Source organism: Caloenas nicobarica, chromosome 8 (assembly GCF_036013445.1).
Source record: "Caloenas nicobarica isolate bCalNic1 chromosome 8, bCalNic1.hap1, whole genome shotgun sequence".
Lineage (NCBI taxonomy): Eukaryota > Metazoa > Chordata > Aves > Columbiformes > Columbidae > Caloenas > Caloenas nicobarica.
This window is the reverse complement of record NC_088252.1, coordinates 7699307-7716770: the sequence shown is the minus strand read 5'-3', so window position 1 is coordinate 7716770 and position 17464 is coordinate 7699307. Positions and strand designations below refer to the sequence as shown.

Sequence of the window (17464 nt, the reverse complement as noted above, 5' to 3'; positions counted from 1 at the left end):
GTGAGGGGTGTTACTTCTAGTGCAAGTGACCCAGGCCCCTCCTTCATTTACACTTCAAACCGCTAACCTCCCTCCCTAAAGCAGAAAGGTCACTACAGAAGCTCTCACCTCCCTCTGCTGAGCTGGCTTTGGCCCTTCTCCCCCTCGTTCAAAGGGAATTCAGCACAAAAGGGGATGAGAAGACCAAACAAATCTGATGGCCATCTTTGAATAAGAACACCCACCTCAGGTAACTTAAAGAAAATTACAAAGGAAAGGTCTTACCAGTCAGTTTCCATTTTTATTATTCCATAGGGTTGTTAACAAAAGAAAGTTACATGTCTAGTCCCTTGGTAGTAGGTTGCTTCCTTTCTTGCTTGCTCTATGTTTAGGAACTTCCATGTATTCAGCAACTTTACAATCCTTTTTGTTTTTCTCTTTACAATGAAAGCTCTCTGAAAGGTATTAGCATAAATAACCTGGCATCTCCCAAAAGTAGGAACAGGGGAAGCGTCAAACTTCAGGTAGAAGGATGCTGAGGGCCCCCAGCCCCTTAGAAACATTTAAGGAATACTTTCCAAATTTCTTGCACTCTATTCGACTTAGACTCTATTCGACTTAGCATTCAAGAGCCAAAAAAACCCCCACAAACCTCAAAACAACCAAAACTAAAAACCCCTGAACCCACACCCCCAGTGAAATCGTGGCCCAGGACAGGATTTGCCAAGCACTTCTGAACTCAGGACTGTAGATGCATGAGCAACACTGTAAATGGGAGATCAGGCAGAGGTTTGAGACTGGCATCCAGATAAACTAGCCCAGAAATCTGTGGCCTAGGACCAACCCAACACCAGAACAGCCTTGGTCATTGCAATAACTTAAGTGTCTTCTAGTATTAAACAAAAGAAACATTTGAATTCCAATACTTGGCTAACAATGCCTAGTACAAGAATTAAGTGCCTAATTATCAGCATTGTTTCCATAACATATACATTATTTTGTTAGTAGTTAAGAGGGAACTGTATTACTGGTTAGAAGGGCTTCACACTCCACGATACATGTGATCAGTTGTGAATTCAGTATTTCTTTATTAAAGATAAAAAACGTTTGATACCCTAATATACATAAAGTCACAAACTCCAATGTGCTAAAAGCAAAATGTGCATAAAGACGCTCATTTCGAAAAAGGCACCCTGCCACCACTATCTTTTAAATGTTCATCTAATTCCAACAGCTTTCTAGTTTTCCTTCACTGAAGGTGAGACTCTAGACCGCTACCAAGTACAGATGCTAACCACGCCAACCCCTTTCAGGGATCTTTGCTATCACTAGAACACTTAAAACCGTGCATGCAGACTTATCTGAGCTTATCATGGAGTTAACCGCCATGATTTAAAACGCACCAGGGCTTTTTCTTAAGAGAAAAAGGTAGTGATATTTGGGCCGCTCATAAGGGCCAAGAGAAAGAGACAGGGTTATAAAATAACTGCTGTGTATCCACCAAAGAGCTCTGCTATTAAAAGCCCCCCAAACCTCTCATAGAAACAACCCCTAAAGTTACAAAATGCCACGCACACGCACATACACACGGATGAAATGTTAACACGTTTCGCTATTAGCCTGTCAGGGCGTGACAGTGTCAGAGCGCGGCCGATGCGGTTCTCGGGTGTCCGAGGGCGGCAGGGACAGGGGGACCGCGCTCTCCCCGCCGGGCAGGGCCGCGTTGCCTCCTGCGCGCTCCGCCGCTACCAGGGTCTCCACATGGATTTGGGTAAGCTAGGCGAAGGCAGGCTGCGCGTCTGGGAAGCGTCCAGTGTGTCCGGGGAGGTCTGGCCCGGCTCGGCCTCCACCTCATCCGAGTCGGAGCAGGCCTCCTCGCTGGGGCAGGGCGAGGGTGCCGAGGCGGGCAGAGCCAGGCCCGGGGAGGCCGCGGCTGCTGGGGCCAGCGCCGCCCCGCCGGGCCAGGGCCCGAGGGTGGGATCTGCCAAAACGTCCGCGATCAAGTCCGGGAAGCCGCCCTCGTCGAGGGGCATGGACTCCAGCAGGTGGTTGAGCAGCTCGGCGGCCGTGGTGGCGTCGATGCCGGGGCAGCTGGAGACGAAGGTGTGCACCTCGTGCATGCACTGGATGTAGCCGGCGGCGAAGCGCTCGCTGGCTTCGCGGTGCAGCCGCCCGGCCCCTGCGCCGCGGGAGACACAGAGAGGAGCGCGGTGAGGCAGGGGCCGGGCCGGGCCCCGCCGCCGCCCCGCCGGCACTCACCGAGGGAGCGGCGCTCCAGCACGGCCTGCACCCGCCGCACCGTCAGCTCCAGCACCTCCGCGTTCTCCAGCTTCGCCTGGAACTGACCCGGGGCGCCGCGGCCGTCAGCGCGGCCCCGGGCCCCCGCCCCGGCGCGGCCCCCGCCCCGCCGCCTCACCTCGCTGTCGGCCAGCAGCAGCCGCAGCTCCTGCAGGCTCTCGTTGATCCGCGCCCGGCGCTTCTTCTCCACCAGCGGCTTCCTCGTCTGCGGGGGCAACGGGGACAACGGCGCCGTCAGCCCCGCCGCCCGCCCGGCCCCGCCCGCCGCGGCGCCCCCGTCGCTCACCCTCCTGTCGGCCCGGGCCTCCGCGCAGCCCTCGTCCCCCCGCGGCGGGCGGCCCTTGCCGAGCCGGCAGGCGGGCGCCATGGCGCGGTCCGCGTCCCCCGGCAGCGCCGCTCCCGGCCCGCGCCGCCCTACTTATCCCCTCCGATTTGCATGTCAGTGAGCCCATTGGCCGCGCCGCGCGGGCAGCCGCCCGAGCGTTGGCCGAACGGGCCAATGGGAGGGGAGCGCTTTGTCTGCGCCGGGGCGGGCGGGCGCGCCGGGGAGGGCCGCGCTGCGCTCCCCGGGCTGGTCGCGGGCCGGGCGGCAGCGGGGGGGCCGCGGTGCTGGGGAGGGAGCTGTGCCCCTGCCCGCGGTGTGGCAGCTGCCGCTGTGGCCTCAAAGCGCTGGGGTGCATCACTCACCTCCTAAAAAAACACCCCCCAAAAGCGCAACCCTTCCCAGTCTGTGCGCTCAAAGCCTTAGAAAATGCGAGCAGCGATTTGTCAGCCGGAGAGCACGCTGGAGGCCATCGTTGCCCCTTGCTGCTGGCAGCATGTGTGGTTATGGCTGCAAGCAGGGACAGCCAGGCATGAGCGACAATCTGGGCGTGAAAGAGACAAATTCACCCCGAGCACGAAACCGGCAGGGTCCAAGCCTGCACAGCCGACCATGGGCACCGTGCTGTTCTGCTATCCCCATCCAAACGGATGGGCAGGCTTTTAAAGTTGGGCCCTCCCGTGACAGGACAGGATTTGGGTGCCTGCCCAGGACGACACCCTGGTTTCGGGCCGTGTAGCAGTGCCGCGTTAGCACCGTGCCCATTCTCCAGTGGCTGGCCAGGTGGGGCCGTGCAGCCCTTCCCCAGCCTGGGGGGCTGCTCGCTGGCCCGGGGGCTGTGGGGAGCTGCACCCCAAATGCTCGGTGCTTTCCCTGGGTGCGTTGCAGCCCTCCGCCTCCCTTGGCTGAAAGAGCCGGGCAGGCCGGCTTTGTGCGGGTAACTTGATGCTGATGACAGTTGGCAGCTGCAGTTCCCCCAGCAGACTGAGGCAAATAAAAGCATTAGGGCTCGTCCTGGAGGAGAGCGACAGGTGTTCGCTCCCGCTCCTTTGTTTCCCTCCTTTTATTCTCCTTGCTAATGCATGTCATATTTTTACCGCCCGAGGAAACGGGAGACACGTCTCCCGCTTGAATCAGCATCGCCGGCGTGGAGCCGCACGCTTGCCTCCCTGTACATGTCCGGCATAGCTCCCCTCCCGCTCTGTTATACCCCTGTTTGTTTCGCCATCAAGAACCCTAGGGAAAGACCCTCTGGTTTTGGTGGTGCTGAGGTTTTCCCTGCTGAGACATCCCACGTGAGCTGGTGTGCCCACAGCTGTGCAGCGCCCCGGGACCCCCAGCTCTACTACTTCTCGTTGATTCCCGTCTGTAAGTTGGTGTCTCATCATCCCACATGGTGCAGCAGGTAATGGCACGTGCGCTGAGAAGGGCTGCAGTAGCTCTTAGTCCCACTATTACTTAATGCAGCTTTTCATCCTCAAGGCACCGTGGCCACAATGTGCTAATCTGTGTCTGATAAAAGAGCAAACCGGGATAGAGATGTTCTGCATGGTCTTCGCGCAGCCACTGCAGGGGAGCACATCAGAGATAAAGCTGGCATATGGGACATGCTGGAGACCCAAGCTCAGACCACTCTGCTTTTTGTACTGCAATGGGCAGGAGATTTTATTTTCACAAAGGTGCTTCCGTTATGTTTCTGCCTTGTATTTTAAAGAAATGATGCTTGGATTTTGGCAAAGAGTTTGCTCTGTAGGTGGCACATTTTGTTGCACCAGGTGGTACAAGAGTGGGATGTACCTGGGGCTGGATGACTAAATCTGTCCTTCTGCTTCTGATGCACCCAACACCGTGTAATGCAGTGTGGAAACTGGCTCATTAATCTAGGAAAATGTGAAGTGAAGGAGCTCCCGAATTCCCCTCAGCCGTGGTTCAGATGCGTCAGGACTCAGGTGGTGAGACGCTGATGGCTGCTGAACAGCAGTGATGTCTCGCAAGCTTCATGTCTGCATGGTTTGGAGCAGTGAGGAGCCGCAGGCATGGGGTGAGGACACACAAGAAGAGGAGATACCGGCAGTGGACTAGCAAAGCTTGGCCAAGGGTGGTGAGAAAGAGTCAGCCATGGCTGGAATGTCCAGTTTCTGTTCTGACTTGGTGGGCACTGATGGCAAGGTATTAATATTTTATACATTGCTAGCTCTTGCTCTGCAGCATACCTTTTTGTATTTTCTTTGAAAAGCTGCAGGTCAAATGAGTTGACAAATACTGGAGCTGTTTGTGCTGAATGTTAAAAATGTACGTGCCATAAATATCGGGGCATTACTAGAGCTGCCGTTCTGGAGGAAGAAGCCACTGCGGGCTATCTGCTCTAGCCTGCAGGGATAATGTGACATTTTTGTGCCACTTTAAACAAGCTCCGTCACATCAGGTGAAACGATTCATGATAACCTCATGCATTTTAATGGAAACGTCAACTGCAATCTAGTAAAAGAAAATGTTCCTTACATACCTTGTTTCATACCTCAGTGCTTGCCCATGCATGGTGGTTCCTGAAGGAGATTTCGGTAAACCCATCAGCTTAGCCGTGTTGTTCTTTCCAGGTGTTGGGGAGGTGGGTGGCCCCTGCTTTCTCCTGCATGGAGCGTGGGCGTTTAACCTTTGGCAGAGCAGGGAGCTCTGTCCTGCCAGAGGCTGGTGCTCCCACACGTGATACGAACTACAGCTTAGCCGAGGAGCAGCATGGTTTTAGCAGAGATAATGGGATCAGTGTCTTCCTGCAGGTGTTTTCCTGCAAGTCCATGAGTAGAGCGGTATAACGCACCATATAATAACAGACTTTAACTATTTTTAGATCGTGCATGATCACTAATGCCGCTGTGGTGACAGTGGCAAAGACATCTGTGGGGAACAATTCTGCAGCCTCAGCTACTTGCCATGTGTTTTGGTGGCCCAGGTAAGTGACAAACCCTCATGAGATGGGGGAGTCTGCCACATAATGCCTTGCACACTTCCGTTTGAGCTATCAGGTGCATTTGAAAGGTGGAGCATACTGCAACATAATGCAACTCTGAAAAGTTTTAAGGACTCTGCAGGCAAGTGCGCTGCCGTCCGTGTCTTTGGGCTTGAGTCAGTAGGTCACACAGGCTCTCCGTGGATAATAGAATCAGAGCACGGGATAAAGACATGACGAGCATGGAAAAGGTCCATTGGAAATGCTTGAGTAGTTTCTTTCATAAATGGTACAACATCTGTTGTCGTTGGAGACACAAGTTCCTGTCAAAGAGATGCGTCATCCTTATAAATATTAATGGTGCATATAAATGGTGGTGGGTGTGAACTGTGGCGGATGTTCAGTTAACGGGTGAATTGCTCCTTACGCGTCAGTTTGCTGTCATCATGCTTATTTCTACGCTAACAAATACAAACTGTTTAGGTGGCAGAGCAAGCAAAGACCTGTTTTCCCATTCCTTCTCTCCCTGGGGTCCCTTCACAAATGTGGTGTGTACCGTAATTAGTCTCCTGCCTTGTCTCTGATGAAAATTAGTCCCGCTCACAGAACCAAGGTAGAGGGGAACGTGCCTGGAGCTGGAAGAGCCAAGGGCTGTAGTGATAAATGAAGCGAATGAGGAAGCCTGCTTGGAGAAGTTTGCAGCATTCCCCATCAGCTTGATCCTAGTAGCCTTTAGTGCTATTGATATCTCTGCTGTCAAAAGCAAAAGTTTAAGAGGAAAATCAGGTTGAATATCACCTCTGAGATGCTTTTGGACACGAATCTGTTTGTTGCTGCAAATTGTGTTTCCTGCCTTGAGCACTGAATTTCTGTTGCCCCTTTCAAAAACCATAGGGCTTTTCCTATCTTGCTTTATTTATCAGCGGGCTTGGCAGCCGCGCTCGTGTTCATCGGCTGGGGCACAGAAGAACAGTTCCTGCCAGCCACAGCGCTAACGAGCAGCATTCAAAAGGGTCTTATGTCCATTCACAGAAGAGCCCCAAGACTGCGTTTGCCGCCTGCAAAGGCTCGAGTTCTGCTTCGAGCGAGAGGACGGGCCCCGCTTTCTGCTGTTTCAGAGGTACTCAAGGTGATGTTCAAGTGCAACACGTGGTGGGGGCTGTGCTGAGCGAGTAGCGAGGACAGCAGAGCCTCTCCCCACGGGTGGGGACGGGGGGGTGATGTGCGCCGTGGGGCTGCCCCCAGCAAAACCCTGTGCGCCGCTTTTATTACCTTGTCATTCTTTCCTCTCCGCCTGTTGGGCTCCAGTAGGGATGTGTCTACACTCGCACATAATTGCAAACTGCTTCATCTCGTACCATTTAGTCTGTGGTCCACTGTCAGTGACTGTGGCAGGGTCCTGTGTCTTGTAAGGTTGGAGAGACTGTCGCTTGGTCACATTGTGTTTGTGGAAGTTATTTCAGGGAGGGGAGAATAACTATCTGAAGCAAGGACAGAGGGTTTTTTCAGTGGGATTATAAAAAAGATAATCTGCCTGTAGTGCTTCAGGGAGCAGTTTTGTGGTGTTTCCAGGGAAGCCTCTTGTATTTGATTTCTCTAATGTTTTTGGTATTTGAAAGTTATCCTAGTTACGGGGCTGACTTCATCATAGGCTTTATCCTGTCTATGTAACAGTGATGCATATGTCACTGGTCCTCCTCTGCGAGATAGTTTTACTACTTCCTAAATGACTTACAGGCATTCTCGTTAAAGTACATTTTCTTCAGCGAGGTTGCTGAATCCCTTTAACACAATCCTGGCTAAGGCCGAAAGCTTTTTTAAGTGTGTGCCCTTCAGAGCGTATTTCTTCTGACATGCAGTGCGTGGCTGGGGTAACTCCCTGTCTGTACCTCTGGCAACGACACTCCAAGTTTGTTGACAGGACACAGGTTTTATTTTTATCAGATTAACATGTACGTAATCAGGCTCTGCACTTTGCTCCTGTGTGTTTTGTGAAATGCTCTAGAAAATGCCTGCTTTCGTAGCCTCTCATGGGTTTGCATTCACATTGCAAATTACATATCTGTAGGTGGGGGAAAAACCCTGTGCTCTCGGGGGATGTTTGTGAAATCCTTTTTAGCAGCAACGTATTTTGTGGTCAGTTTTGGTAAACACTTGTCTTTTCTAAATCAAAATAAGAAATATTTTACAGGCAGAGACCAATCCCTGCTACTTCAGAGTCCTGGCCCCCATTTTGGTAGCTCATGTTTTGTATAAACACTGAGTTTGACCCTATTGCAAGAGATTCCTCAGGCTGCACAGATGTGTTTTCTGGAGGTATCCATGGATAACCTGGGACATGACCACAGTAAAGGATATTTGTAGGTCTTGTCTTATCTGTGCCATGCTCCTAATCTGGAGCTGGTCATTTGTCAAAGGAGATGATACTTTATAGCCCAGACTCCTTATAACAGTACAAAAAAGGACCCTTCTGAGTTCTTGCTCTATTGTGTTCTACAGAGGAGGTTGTCTTGTAACTAAGTTTAGAGTGGATTTCAGCCTTGCCGTCCTACCCAGCTCATTTTCTTGGCATACTGCTCAGCTGATTTATGTTGGTGTTTGAGTCCCTTAATCCACTGCAGAAGCTTCTTACGTCTGTTTTGGTGAGGAGCCATCATTTAAAGCGGTGCTGGAAGGCACCGATGTGAGGTAGCGCGAAGGGAGATTAGCAAGCATGTTTGAAAGAGGTAACGAGTGCTGTCATTCCTTCCTCTGCATTATGTGTCTGCCCTTGTCTCTGGAGAAGCCGAGCCAACTTTAAGAGGAGCATAATGGCTTTGAACACTTGGTCTGAGAAATAGCTCTGAAACTTCAGCTCAGAGAAACATAACCTCTATGAGATGTTTCTTCACAGCTTTCTGCTCCAGGCAGTGCACAGCTGAACCTACTCAGTTACGGAGCGAGGGGCTGCCGCTGGCTGGAAACCCACTGCCTCCAGTTCAACTGGGAGACCAACAGGGAGCTGGCAAGTCAGTCCCAGTAAATGTTTGGGCTACTTGGGGGTGTCAGAAACAGGGTGGAAACAAAAACCTTAAAAAACAATGACAGGGCCAGTGAGCGTTACCTACCTGGCTCTCCTGTTCCCAAAGGCTCAATGGGTTCCCAAGGATCATGAACGTGATGTAGGATTGCAACATGCAGAGGAGAATGTAATTCCTCTGCTTGGACAGTTTTTTTTCTTTTTTTTTTCTTTTTTTTTCTTTTTTTTTTCTGATGGGACATAGGTATTTGCAGGAGAATGCAAAACATCTTCCTGCTGTTCTCTGCGCTGATTCTGATCATGTGGAGCTGCTCAATACTTCCACTCACCTCTCAGCAGCTGTGGGGTGGTGATGGAAGGGACCTTTGGAGGGTTGAAGTGAAGGTGCTGTGCCTCTAAAATCAGTGGAAAATGATTGCTGTTCCCGTGATTACGGTTGTGTCAACAGAGCATCGTAGGCAGCTCGTGTGACTAGAAACAAATCACATAAGAAAAATCGCTCAGGAAAGAGCAATGGAATCACAGGAAGCCAGGAACATGCAGGCTCATATTTATGCTACATAGGGTGACTTAAAATAGAAAAAATAATGCTACTTCATACGATATTATGTTATTTTTTCTAGAGAGTTAAAAATGCTCCATTCTATTTTGGGGACTGGTTTGTTTTCTTAAGCTCTGGAAAAATTGCAGTGCTGTCTTCTGCAGCATGCCGTGTTTTATGGAGCATGTTGGGAAGGGGTTCATTTACTTGATAAATTCAGGACCCAGTTTAATTGGACTCTGAAATGCTAGTTTGGGGGGAAGCCATTTTATTGGCTTCTGGGTATTACTTGAAGTTCTCTAAACTCCAGTAAAAATTTCTTAGTACAGCCATACCTTCTGTGTCCTTGCAATTAATGGACAAAGCAAAAGCCAAGTTTGCACACAGGCACAAACAGGGGCTTGTGAACAAAGTGGCAGGACTAGATCCATGAGCGGTTAGTGCATGTTGCTGTGTCAAATAAAAATCCCAATGATATACAGCCTAAAACTGTAATTAGAGGGCAGCTCTGAAAATTGGCGTACAAACTGAAAATGCAGGCAGCTTTGGGACACTGTCTCAGTCACTCTTCTTGGTTTCCTTGCTGCCACCCTTTTCAGAGGTGGGCTATGTGGTCTGCCAGGGATGCACGGGAGCAGGGGTGGCTTGTCCCCAGAGCTGCTGAGCTGTCTGGATCACATCAAGCTCATTTGACAACTGTACCGTCTAAACCATCTACGGATAAAAGCAGGGCAATGAGAGATGGGAGACCAGGTAATTGACGAGATACTTGTCCCTGATCAAGTGTTTGGTGAGTAACAAGGAATTCAAAGAGCAGATGCTGGGGAGCAAGAGTTCTGGGGTTGCAGCTGGTGACTTCTTATGCACGTTCCAGTCACAAGAGTCACGTGCTGGAGAAGGTGCAGAAGGTGGCCCTTGCTCCAGGTAGTGTATAAAATGCCCTTGGCTTATAGAGGTGTATAGCACAGACTTTGTCAGGAATGTGGTTTCAGGGCATAGCAGGAGAATCACTAAACCTTGACTTTAGAGACACCTCCTGCTCTGCTGACCATCTACTCTGACACCTCCCTTAGCTTTGGTCTTGGAGGCTTTTTGGCACAGCTTTGCTAGACTTCAGGATCTGAGAAGAAATCAGCTTGTCAGTCCCGCACCTCCGTGCTGTAAGCCTGGGATCAAACCATTCACCTGCAAGACGTAAGCTCCAGCAGTTGGCCAACACCAACCCCACAGTTGCCTGGTCTTGAGCAGAGGCTGCTTCCCATCTCCAACACCCGTAATTAGAGACAAGCCCAGAAGGAGGAACAAGGCTGATTCCTTAAAGAGCTCATCTGGAGAATCAGGAAGGACAGAGCGGATGGCTTTGGTGAAGGCTCTGAGGCAGGCTTTGGCTGGGTGGAGTCAACCCTCAGGCTTGACCCTGGATGTCAATGTAAACACATTCTCTGGGGACTTTCATTATGGAAAGCATGGGCAAAACTGCAAGTCCCTGCCTGTCCGTGCTTGAAATTCAAACAGCCCAGCTGGGGCAGGTGGGGCTGAGCTACCTCGTGCAGCTGCCTGGGAAAAGCCTTGGCCTCACCTCCACAAGGACAGAGAAGTCGGTCAGCCCCGGGCATGGCAGGGACCTGCAGCACGGTGGCTGGAGTGTGAGGCTGCTGCAGAGCGAGGGCATCAGCAACCACAAGGCGAGGGCCCTGCTGTTTGAGCGGGGCGTGCGCTTGCCATGCCACCTGCCAGCCCGCCTCTGGTGAAGAGCAATGAGCCCAGGAGGGCAGGGGGTGACATGTAGTAGCGGCAGATGGCTGTTCAAGGTGTCTCCACCTGGTGCTGTGGTTACTGCCTCTGTTCTGGGCATGGCATGTGTTTTGGCATCCTGAACTCCTTCTTTTTCATGTTTCTTCCTCCCATCTCTCCTGGACAACTTGACACCCTCTGGAGCTGGGTCAGGCGGGTGTGTGGAGGTTCTAGTAACGCTCTTACTCTACTTTTCCTCAATCAGCTTGTTGCTTAGGTATTCTGCCAAAAGCATGTGATGTTTTTCAGTAGGACTCTTCTGGCAATAAATGTGACCAAAAGGGCTGACAGAAGCAGCTGTCACAAGTTCCTGTTGGCTGTCAGGTGGGTTGTGTTTAGCAGGTACTGCAAGTGCCAGAGCGTGTGGTTTCCTTCGGAGTCTTCCCCACAGCAGTGCTGACACAGTCATCTCTAAAAACCCTTCCTGTTTTCTAGGATTTTCTTTTCTAGGGTATGTTCCTTTATTATAATAACTGTTTTGGTTTTTAAGTATTCATTTATTTCCTACGCGTTTATGTAGAAGAAAAGGGCTGGGAAGAGTTGAGCTCCAAGAAGGAATTTAAGCATCTACCATCTAAACACAGTGTCTGAGAGTCTCTTGAAAGGGAGATCTAAGAACCCCATGTGCTTAGCAAGAAGCTGTGTGGAAATTGGTGGTCGGAGACTTTGTATTGGTTGTATCTGAAACCTTCCCACATCTGGAGATGATTTAAGGCTTCAGAGAAGTGTCCATCCATTTGGAATCCAGACCCATCTCATAAGGGTGGGCACCTACAGTGCTCACGAACAGCACTGCATCCCTCAGGATGGGAACTGCCTTTGCTTCATAGTCACTTGGTGAGTGTGGTCCTGTATCAAGCAGGAGACTCGCTTTCAATTTGCCTTTCGGGCCAGGCAAACCCTCCTCTCGGGACTCTGAAAGCAAGGAGGTAAGGGGAACGTGGGCGTTGGGCTCAGAGAGCGGAACTGTGGGCTCAGGTCCCGACTCCAAGGCCTGCTTTTATTCATTTTGTGCTGTGTTTCCCAAGAAAAAGCTTTATGATGTTTGTGTTCAGGCCAGAGTGGGGAGGGCACTTGGCTGGTTTACTCCAGTGACGTCTGTCTCTGTGTTGTATCAATAAAGTTATTTGCACAGAATTCATTAGAAGGAGGAAATGATCTTGAAAGCTTCTGGTCTAAATTAGAGTTTCTTGCTCCTTTTCCAAACTGACCCCCTACCTGTGGCTCCCCAAGGCGAGGGGGACCCCATCATGGGGTGCAGGAGGTGCCTGGGGAGGGCAGGAGAAACACAGGTTGGTACTTGCAGCAGATTGCTGTCTGTGTGCAGTACAATGAGTAGGGCTGACGTCCTGCACGCACACGCTTTGCATTTGAGCAGCTCGTTGCTGTATGATGGAGTAAAGCTCAATGATCATTTTGCTCTCTATTAAAAATTATTAAAAGTTCTTGTTTCATCCTAGACTGCCCAGTATTTCACTGCAACCCATCTTCCATGGTCCTGCTGGATAGGAATTGCCTGTGTAAGACTACCCAGCATCAGGCTGCTTCTGAGCTCTAGCAACGCTGACTGCTGGACTATGGACCAGACTCTGGATTTGTGCCAACAGTGAGTACAATAACGTCCAGTTGTGGGACCCCAGAGCGAGAAGGGTTGTGAGAACGTGGAGGAGGTCTGGTAGGGAACTACCAACATGGTCAGGACCTGGGGGAAGTCCTGGCTTGTTTAGTCTGGTCAAGAAAAGGCTGAGGGGAATCTAGCAACATCCCACAACTACTGGAAGAGCAGTTGTAGAGCTGGTGGAGTCAGACTCTTCTAATAGTGGCAGATAGTAAACCAAGGAGCAGTGGCCACACACTGCAGCTTGGAAGGTTCAGATCAGATATTGGGAAACGCTCTCTCCCATAGGGGTGGTGCAGCACTGGGACAGGTTGCCCAGAGAGGTCAGGGGGTCTCCCTCCTGGGTGGTCTTTGAGGCTCAGACAACCTGATGTGCTGTTGGCGATGTCCCTGCTTCAAGGAGGTTTGAACTACAGACCTCCAGAGATCCCTTCCAACTAGCATGTTGGTGACTCTGTTCGTGCTGGTAAGACTGTCAGCATGCTGTCAGAGTTCTCAAGGAGAACTTCTGGATCTAAATATCTGGTGGTTTTTGTAACCCGGGTCTGGATGGAAGCTGTCTGCTCCAACTCACTAGGATAGTGTGATCTCAATATGAAGAGAATCATTTTGGGGAGTGGGGTAGATGTGGAAACAAGTCACTGTTGCCCCCTGACCAGGAGGTGGATGTGAGGGGAGGGAGCTGTTCTGGCCGTCCAAGGTAGCTGGAGTTTTGTTTGAGCCCACTCCTAGTTTTGCAATAGAAGCAAGACAAAGTTTGCTGTGGCAGCAGAAAGCCTCTTGTTGTGTGCGTGCAACTCTGTGCACAGGAGACCCTGCAGCAGTAACAAGCTGCCTCTTTAGCAGTTGTGCAGTACCAGTAACCAGTGGAAGAGAGGAGGGGTGACATGGAGCTATCTTTAATATCTTTTGTGATGTACTGTGTGCCTCCAGGAGGAAATCTCCTTCGACACTTGCCACCTAGCAAGCTTTTCTGGGAGCGGTGAAGCTTGATTCCCCATGGCTTTGTGTCATCTGGTTGGATCCTTTCTCCTTCATGTCCATACTTTGTTCCTCTGCATCTCAGCAAAAGGTGAATTCCTGTTGCAGAACCTCTCACCTCGGCCCAGATGCCCACGTTCACAGAGTTTACAGGACCTTCATTTCCTTGTAGTGGTGTGTTGTGTTTTTTTTTTTTTTTTTCTTCCTTGGTCCTCTGTTAAATTAAGTTAGAGAAGCTGAATGTTACTGGGGAGGACTGACAGGCTGAGGAAGAGACTGACGTTGCAGCAGGATTGTTTCCTTAGGGAAGGAGAAAGAAAAAGAGAGTCCAGGGAACCCAGCAGTTTATCTGCGGATCTTGAACTTAATCATCACAAATATGTCATCATTGCTGAAGTCATAATTAAGTTCAGCATTTTACTGTCAGCATAATTGCATTAACCACCTTACTTTCTTGCTACGTCTTGAAATACAGTCTGTTTTATAAACTCTCTGCCAAGTTATTCAATTTTAATGTGGTTGGAACTAGGTTTTTAAAATGCACCTCAAATACAGTAAATACACCAAGTTCCCAGGGCCTGCCTTGTTTTTGTATATGAATGAGATCAACTAAACAAGCCAACCGTGAAGATGTTGTGTGGTTGAGCTCTGCTGAGTGGCTATGTTCTTGGTGGCACGGAGCCGCCTCGGTGTCCCCTGGCTGTACTGCAAAGGGCTGCTGACACTCCAGCTTTTCCAGGAAGACCTGTACAACTTTCACATTTCTCTCTTAAAATCCAGGTTGCCAGAGGAGGCTTGTCCTCTAGCAAATTGCATTCCTTCAGCCTGAATATGTTTCCACAGCATAGCCTTGTCTTCGGGGGATGAAAAAGAAAGGGCTCCTGGCCCTGCAGGGTGCTGCAGAGGGTGTCTGGGGGGGTGGCATTAGGGCTACCCCCAAGAGACCCCGCTTGTCCCTCGGCTGCTCAGGAGCTGGTCTGGGATGTGATTTGTCTGGACAGACAGACAACTCCCTCTGCCGGGATAAGCTGTAGCTCAGCAGGGGGCTTTTCTGGCAAATGCTGTACAGCTCTAATTAGCCTTTGGTTGGCCTCCAGCGTGTGTGTGTGTGTGTGTGTGTGTGTGTTTGTTTGTTTTTGTTGCACCGAGTCATCTTGTAAGGTCCGAGCAACATGTCCAGCCAGTGTCCCGAGCTGTCTGTTTCAGACATTACCCGTGTTGTTACTGTTATAACCATCTCATAAAGAAAAGAGGCATCATTCTCATCTTCCCCATTAATGCCTGTCTGCTTTTGAAATCCTTAAGGAAAAGAGCTGGGTTTGTAACACAGCTCCCTCTGCTTCCCCCTTCACCTCAGGCAGCTGCACCCTTGTGTGAAGCACACAGTGGAGCTGAGGTGCAGCGAGAACACCCCCTGGTCTGTATTCCCTCCCCGTGTGCTGGGATTTGATGAGTAGGGACACGGTGCTCTTCTGTCTGCTGGACCTCAGACACCTGAGCAATGATGGTGGCCAGAGAGCCGAGGGACGTGAGGGTATCTGGAAGGGGCGCACACTGCCGGGTCCTTGAAGTGAGGGCAAGAGTGATCTCTTCCAGATTACATCCTCTGGAGACTGAGGGCTGCTGTGCATGCCGTTTCCAACGGGACCGGCCATCTGAACGTGTGCTTGCTGTGGCGTACGGGGAGGATGAGGCTCGGAGGAGCGCCAGCGCTGCCTGCTGCAGGCTGGTTTGTCTGCTCTGGTTTGGACCCCAGCATGCTGACTTGTTCTGGCTGACACGGGACCAGGAGGAGTTGCGTTGTCTGACCACGAGCTCTCAAAAATTGCATCTGTTGTTGCAGGAGGTGACAAGAGGAAAAGCAAAGCTGAGGCAACCTGCTCCTTCCAGAGATCTGCAGCAGATCATGAGGTTGGACTGCATCCACAGATCATGGGCCATTCGTGAGGCACATGTTTCTATTGGCCATGTCCTGCATCCTACGGGAACTCTCTGGAGATCACACCAAGTAGGTGAGCTTTAGAAGTGTGATCTGAATTCATTGCTACCCTTATGATCTGACTGAGTGACCCTTTGCTTGCCAGTGTATCAATGCTATTTGTGAAACCCTATCCTCCCTTATTGCTGGATTGTTTTGTTAGAACACTAAAATTGGATGTCTCGTCTTCTGTCTCGCAGCAGCCGTCTCTGTTGGATGATTTGTCAGCTGCTGTCTGACGTCCATCCTGCCATTCCTTCCTCTCTGCCAAGAGCCATTGCATTACAGCGTCAGTCACACCTCTGTGTATACAGTGCCATTGATAAATTCCAGTCTGGCCGGAGCAGGAGGCATGGTCCTGAGACAGCCCTTTTGAAGGTCTGCCATGATCTCTCTCTGCCGGCTGGCTCGGTGGTATGTTCTGTATTAACGTTCCTTGATCTGTCTGCTGGTTTTGACACCGTCGATCGGGATGTCCTGGTGGAATGCTCTGAGCAGATGGTGCATCTCGCTGGGGCTGCTTCAGGTTGATTCAGATCATGTCTCCGGGAGAGCTGCTTGTTTGCACATTCCATTCCTTCCAGCGGCTTTCAGTCTGCTGCGTTGCTTTCTGAGGGGACCCTCCCATTTTAGGGCCTATTGATTTATTTTGGCTAAGCTGATTAAGCATAACATTTGCTTGTGGCTGCCTTCAGGCACACCCCACACTCCTTGCTCCTTTCCCCAGCCTGTCACTCCAGCAAAGCAGGGACATATTTGCAGCTTTTTTGAGGGGACATCAGTGCAAGTAGTGTTGGTCTTGATGGGCTGGTGCCCTAAGAGATGAAAGCAATGCCCAGCCTGTCTTAGGAAGGGAAGGGTCTGAGTGCCTTCTGCGTGTACGTTGCTCCAGATGTGCACACCTGGTTACTAATATCTCTGCTACTATCTCTGCCACAGTGCCAAATCTGAGTGGTGCTGTCAGCCGGATTTGATTGTTTTGCCAGGCCCTGTCTCTGCTGTTGAAAATCCTCGGGGGATGTTAGCCCAGGGGTCACTGTCTGATGGAGAAATGCCAGCAGTCCCAAATTCTCAGGCTGTACAGTTGCTCACTTATCACCTACTTGTTGGTATAGTGTGGAGGAATTTTTTGCCCTCCGTGGTATTTGAATGTCATTCTCTGCTTCGCTGTATACATCAGTGGTGTAACATTGCAAGGATTGACAGACCAGTATACACCTTTGGGCTTCAGACGTGTGTAAGAGCTGTGGCCAAAGAAAACAGCCCTTTTCTGGATGCAGCAAACAGAAGTTACTTGGGCTTGAGCAGACCTATTTTATATATAGTGCTTTTGTTCTTCAGTCTGTAAATACTGTCATCTAAATATTTCCATAGACTGGAAAACTGGGGTGGAGAAACGACACGACTTCCCGCAAAGTCACACAGTAGACAGTTGGCAGATGCAGTAGCGCCCCAGCCCTGCTGTTGCCCTACCCGCTGGAGTGCATTGCTGCTGTACTTTTCCTTCTTGAGACACGGCCCATGACTTTCCTTTATGTATATCCCCTTCCATTATTCTTTCTTCCTTCCAGCCTGTTGGGTGAGGTGGAGTGGGGTTGGATTTGGAAAGATGGAGTTTCTGAGTTCCATCTGGAAGACAAAGCTGCACAACTCGCCCTATTTGCAAACACCCCACTCCGAGATTTCAACAGACAAGCCAGCCGTTGGCAGGAATAAACCTGATTGGTATAGTCTTACCATCTCCAGTGCTGGTCTAAAAATCTGCCTTCTCCCCAAAGGTGACAAACACTACCTGTCATCACACCTTGTGTCTGCGCTACAGAAACCCTCGTGACCCAGAGCAGTGATTTCGGGATGAAACTCCAGAGGTTTCTTCTTTATGGGCTACACATTGTACCTGAACTTTATCATGAGCGAGGTGATCCTAGCCTGCCTATCATTACATTCCCCACCTGGAATTCACCACGTAAGCAATAGCGGCGTAATA

General features: G+C 50.6%; 1 protein-coding gene across 1 annotated transcript; it reads right to left on the bottom strand.

Annotated features, from left to right (window-relative positions):
• Positions 1 to 269: 269 nt before the first annotated feature.
• LOC135991516 (transcription cofactor HES-6-like) lies at positions 270 to 2672 on the bottom strand. The gene is made up of 4 exons (XM_065640209.1): positions 2564 to 2672; positions 2396 to 2482; positions 2239 to 2320; positions 270 to 2158 (listed from the first exon to the last, which is right to left on the bottom strand). Exons 1-4 carry the CDS (start codon positions 2642 to 2644, stop codon positions 1725 to 1727), a joined length of 684 nt encoding a protein of 227 aa, XP_065496281.1. The 5' UTR covers positions 2645 to 2672; the 3' UTR covers positions 270 to 1724.
• Positions 2673 to 17464: the final 14792 nt, after the last annotated feature.

Excerpts from the sequence above, each read along its gene's own strand:
- LOC135991516 (XM_065640209.1), bottom strand. The coding sequence starts at position 2,644 with ATGGCGCCCGCCTGCCGGCTCGGCAAGGGCCGCCCGCCGCGGGGGGAC. Across the intron at positions 2,321-2,395 it reads TGCTGCTGGCCGACAGCGAG|TTCCAGGCGAAGCTGGAGAA; the intron begins GTGAGGCGGCGG and ends GCCCCGGGTCAG. Across the intron at positions 2,159-2,238 it reads GCTGGAGCGCCGCTCCCTCG|GGGCCGGGCGGCTGCACCGC; the intron begins GTGAGTGCCGGC and ends CCCGCGGCGCAG.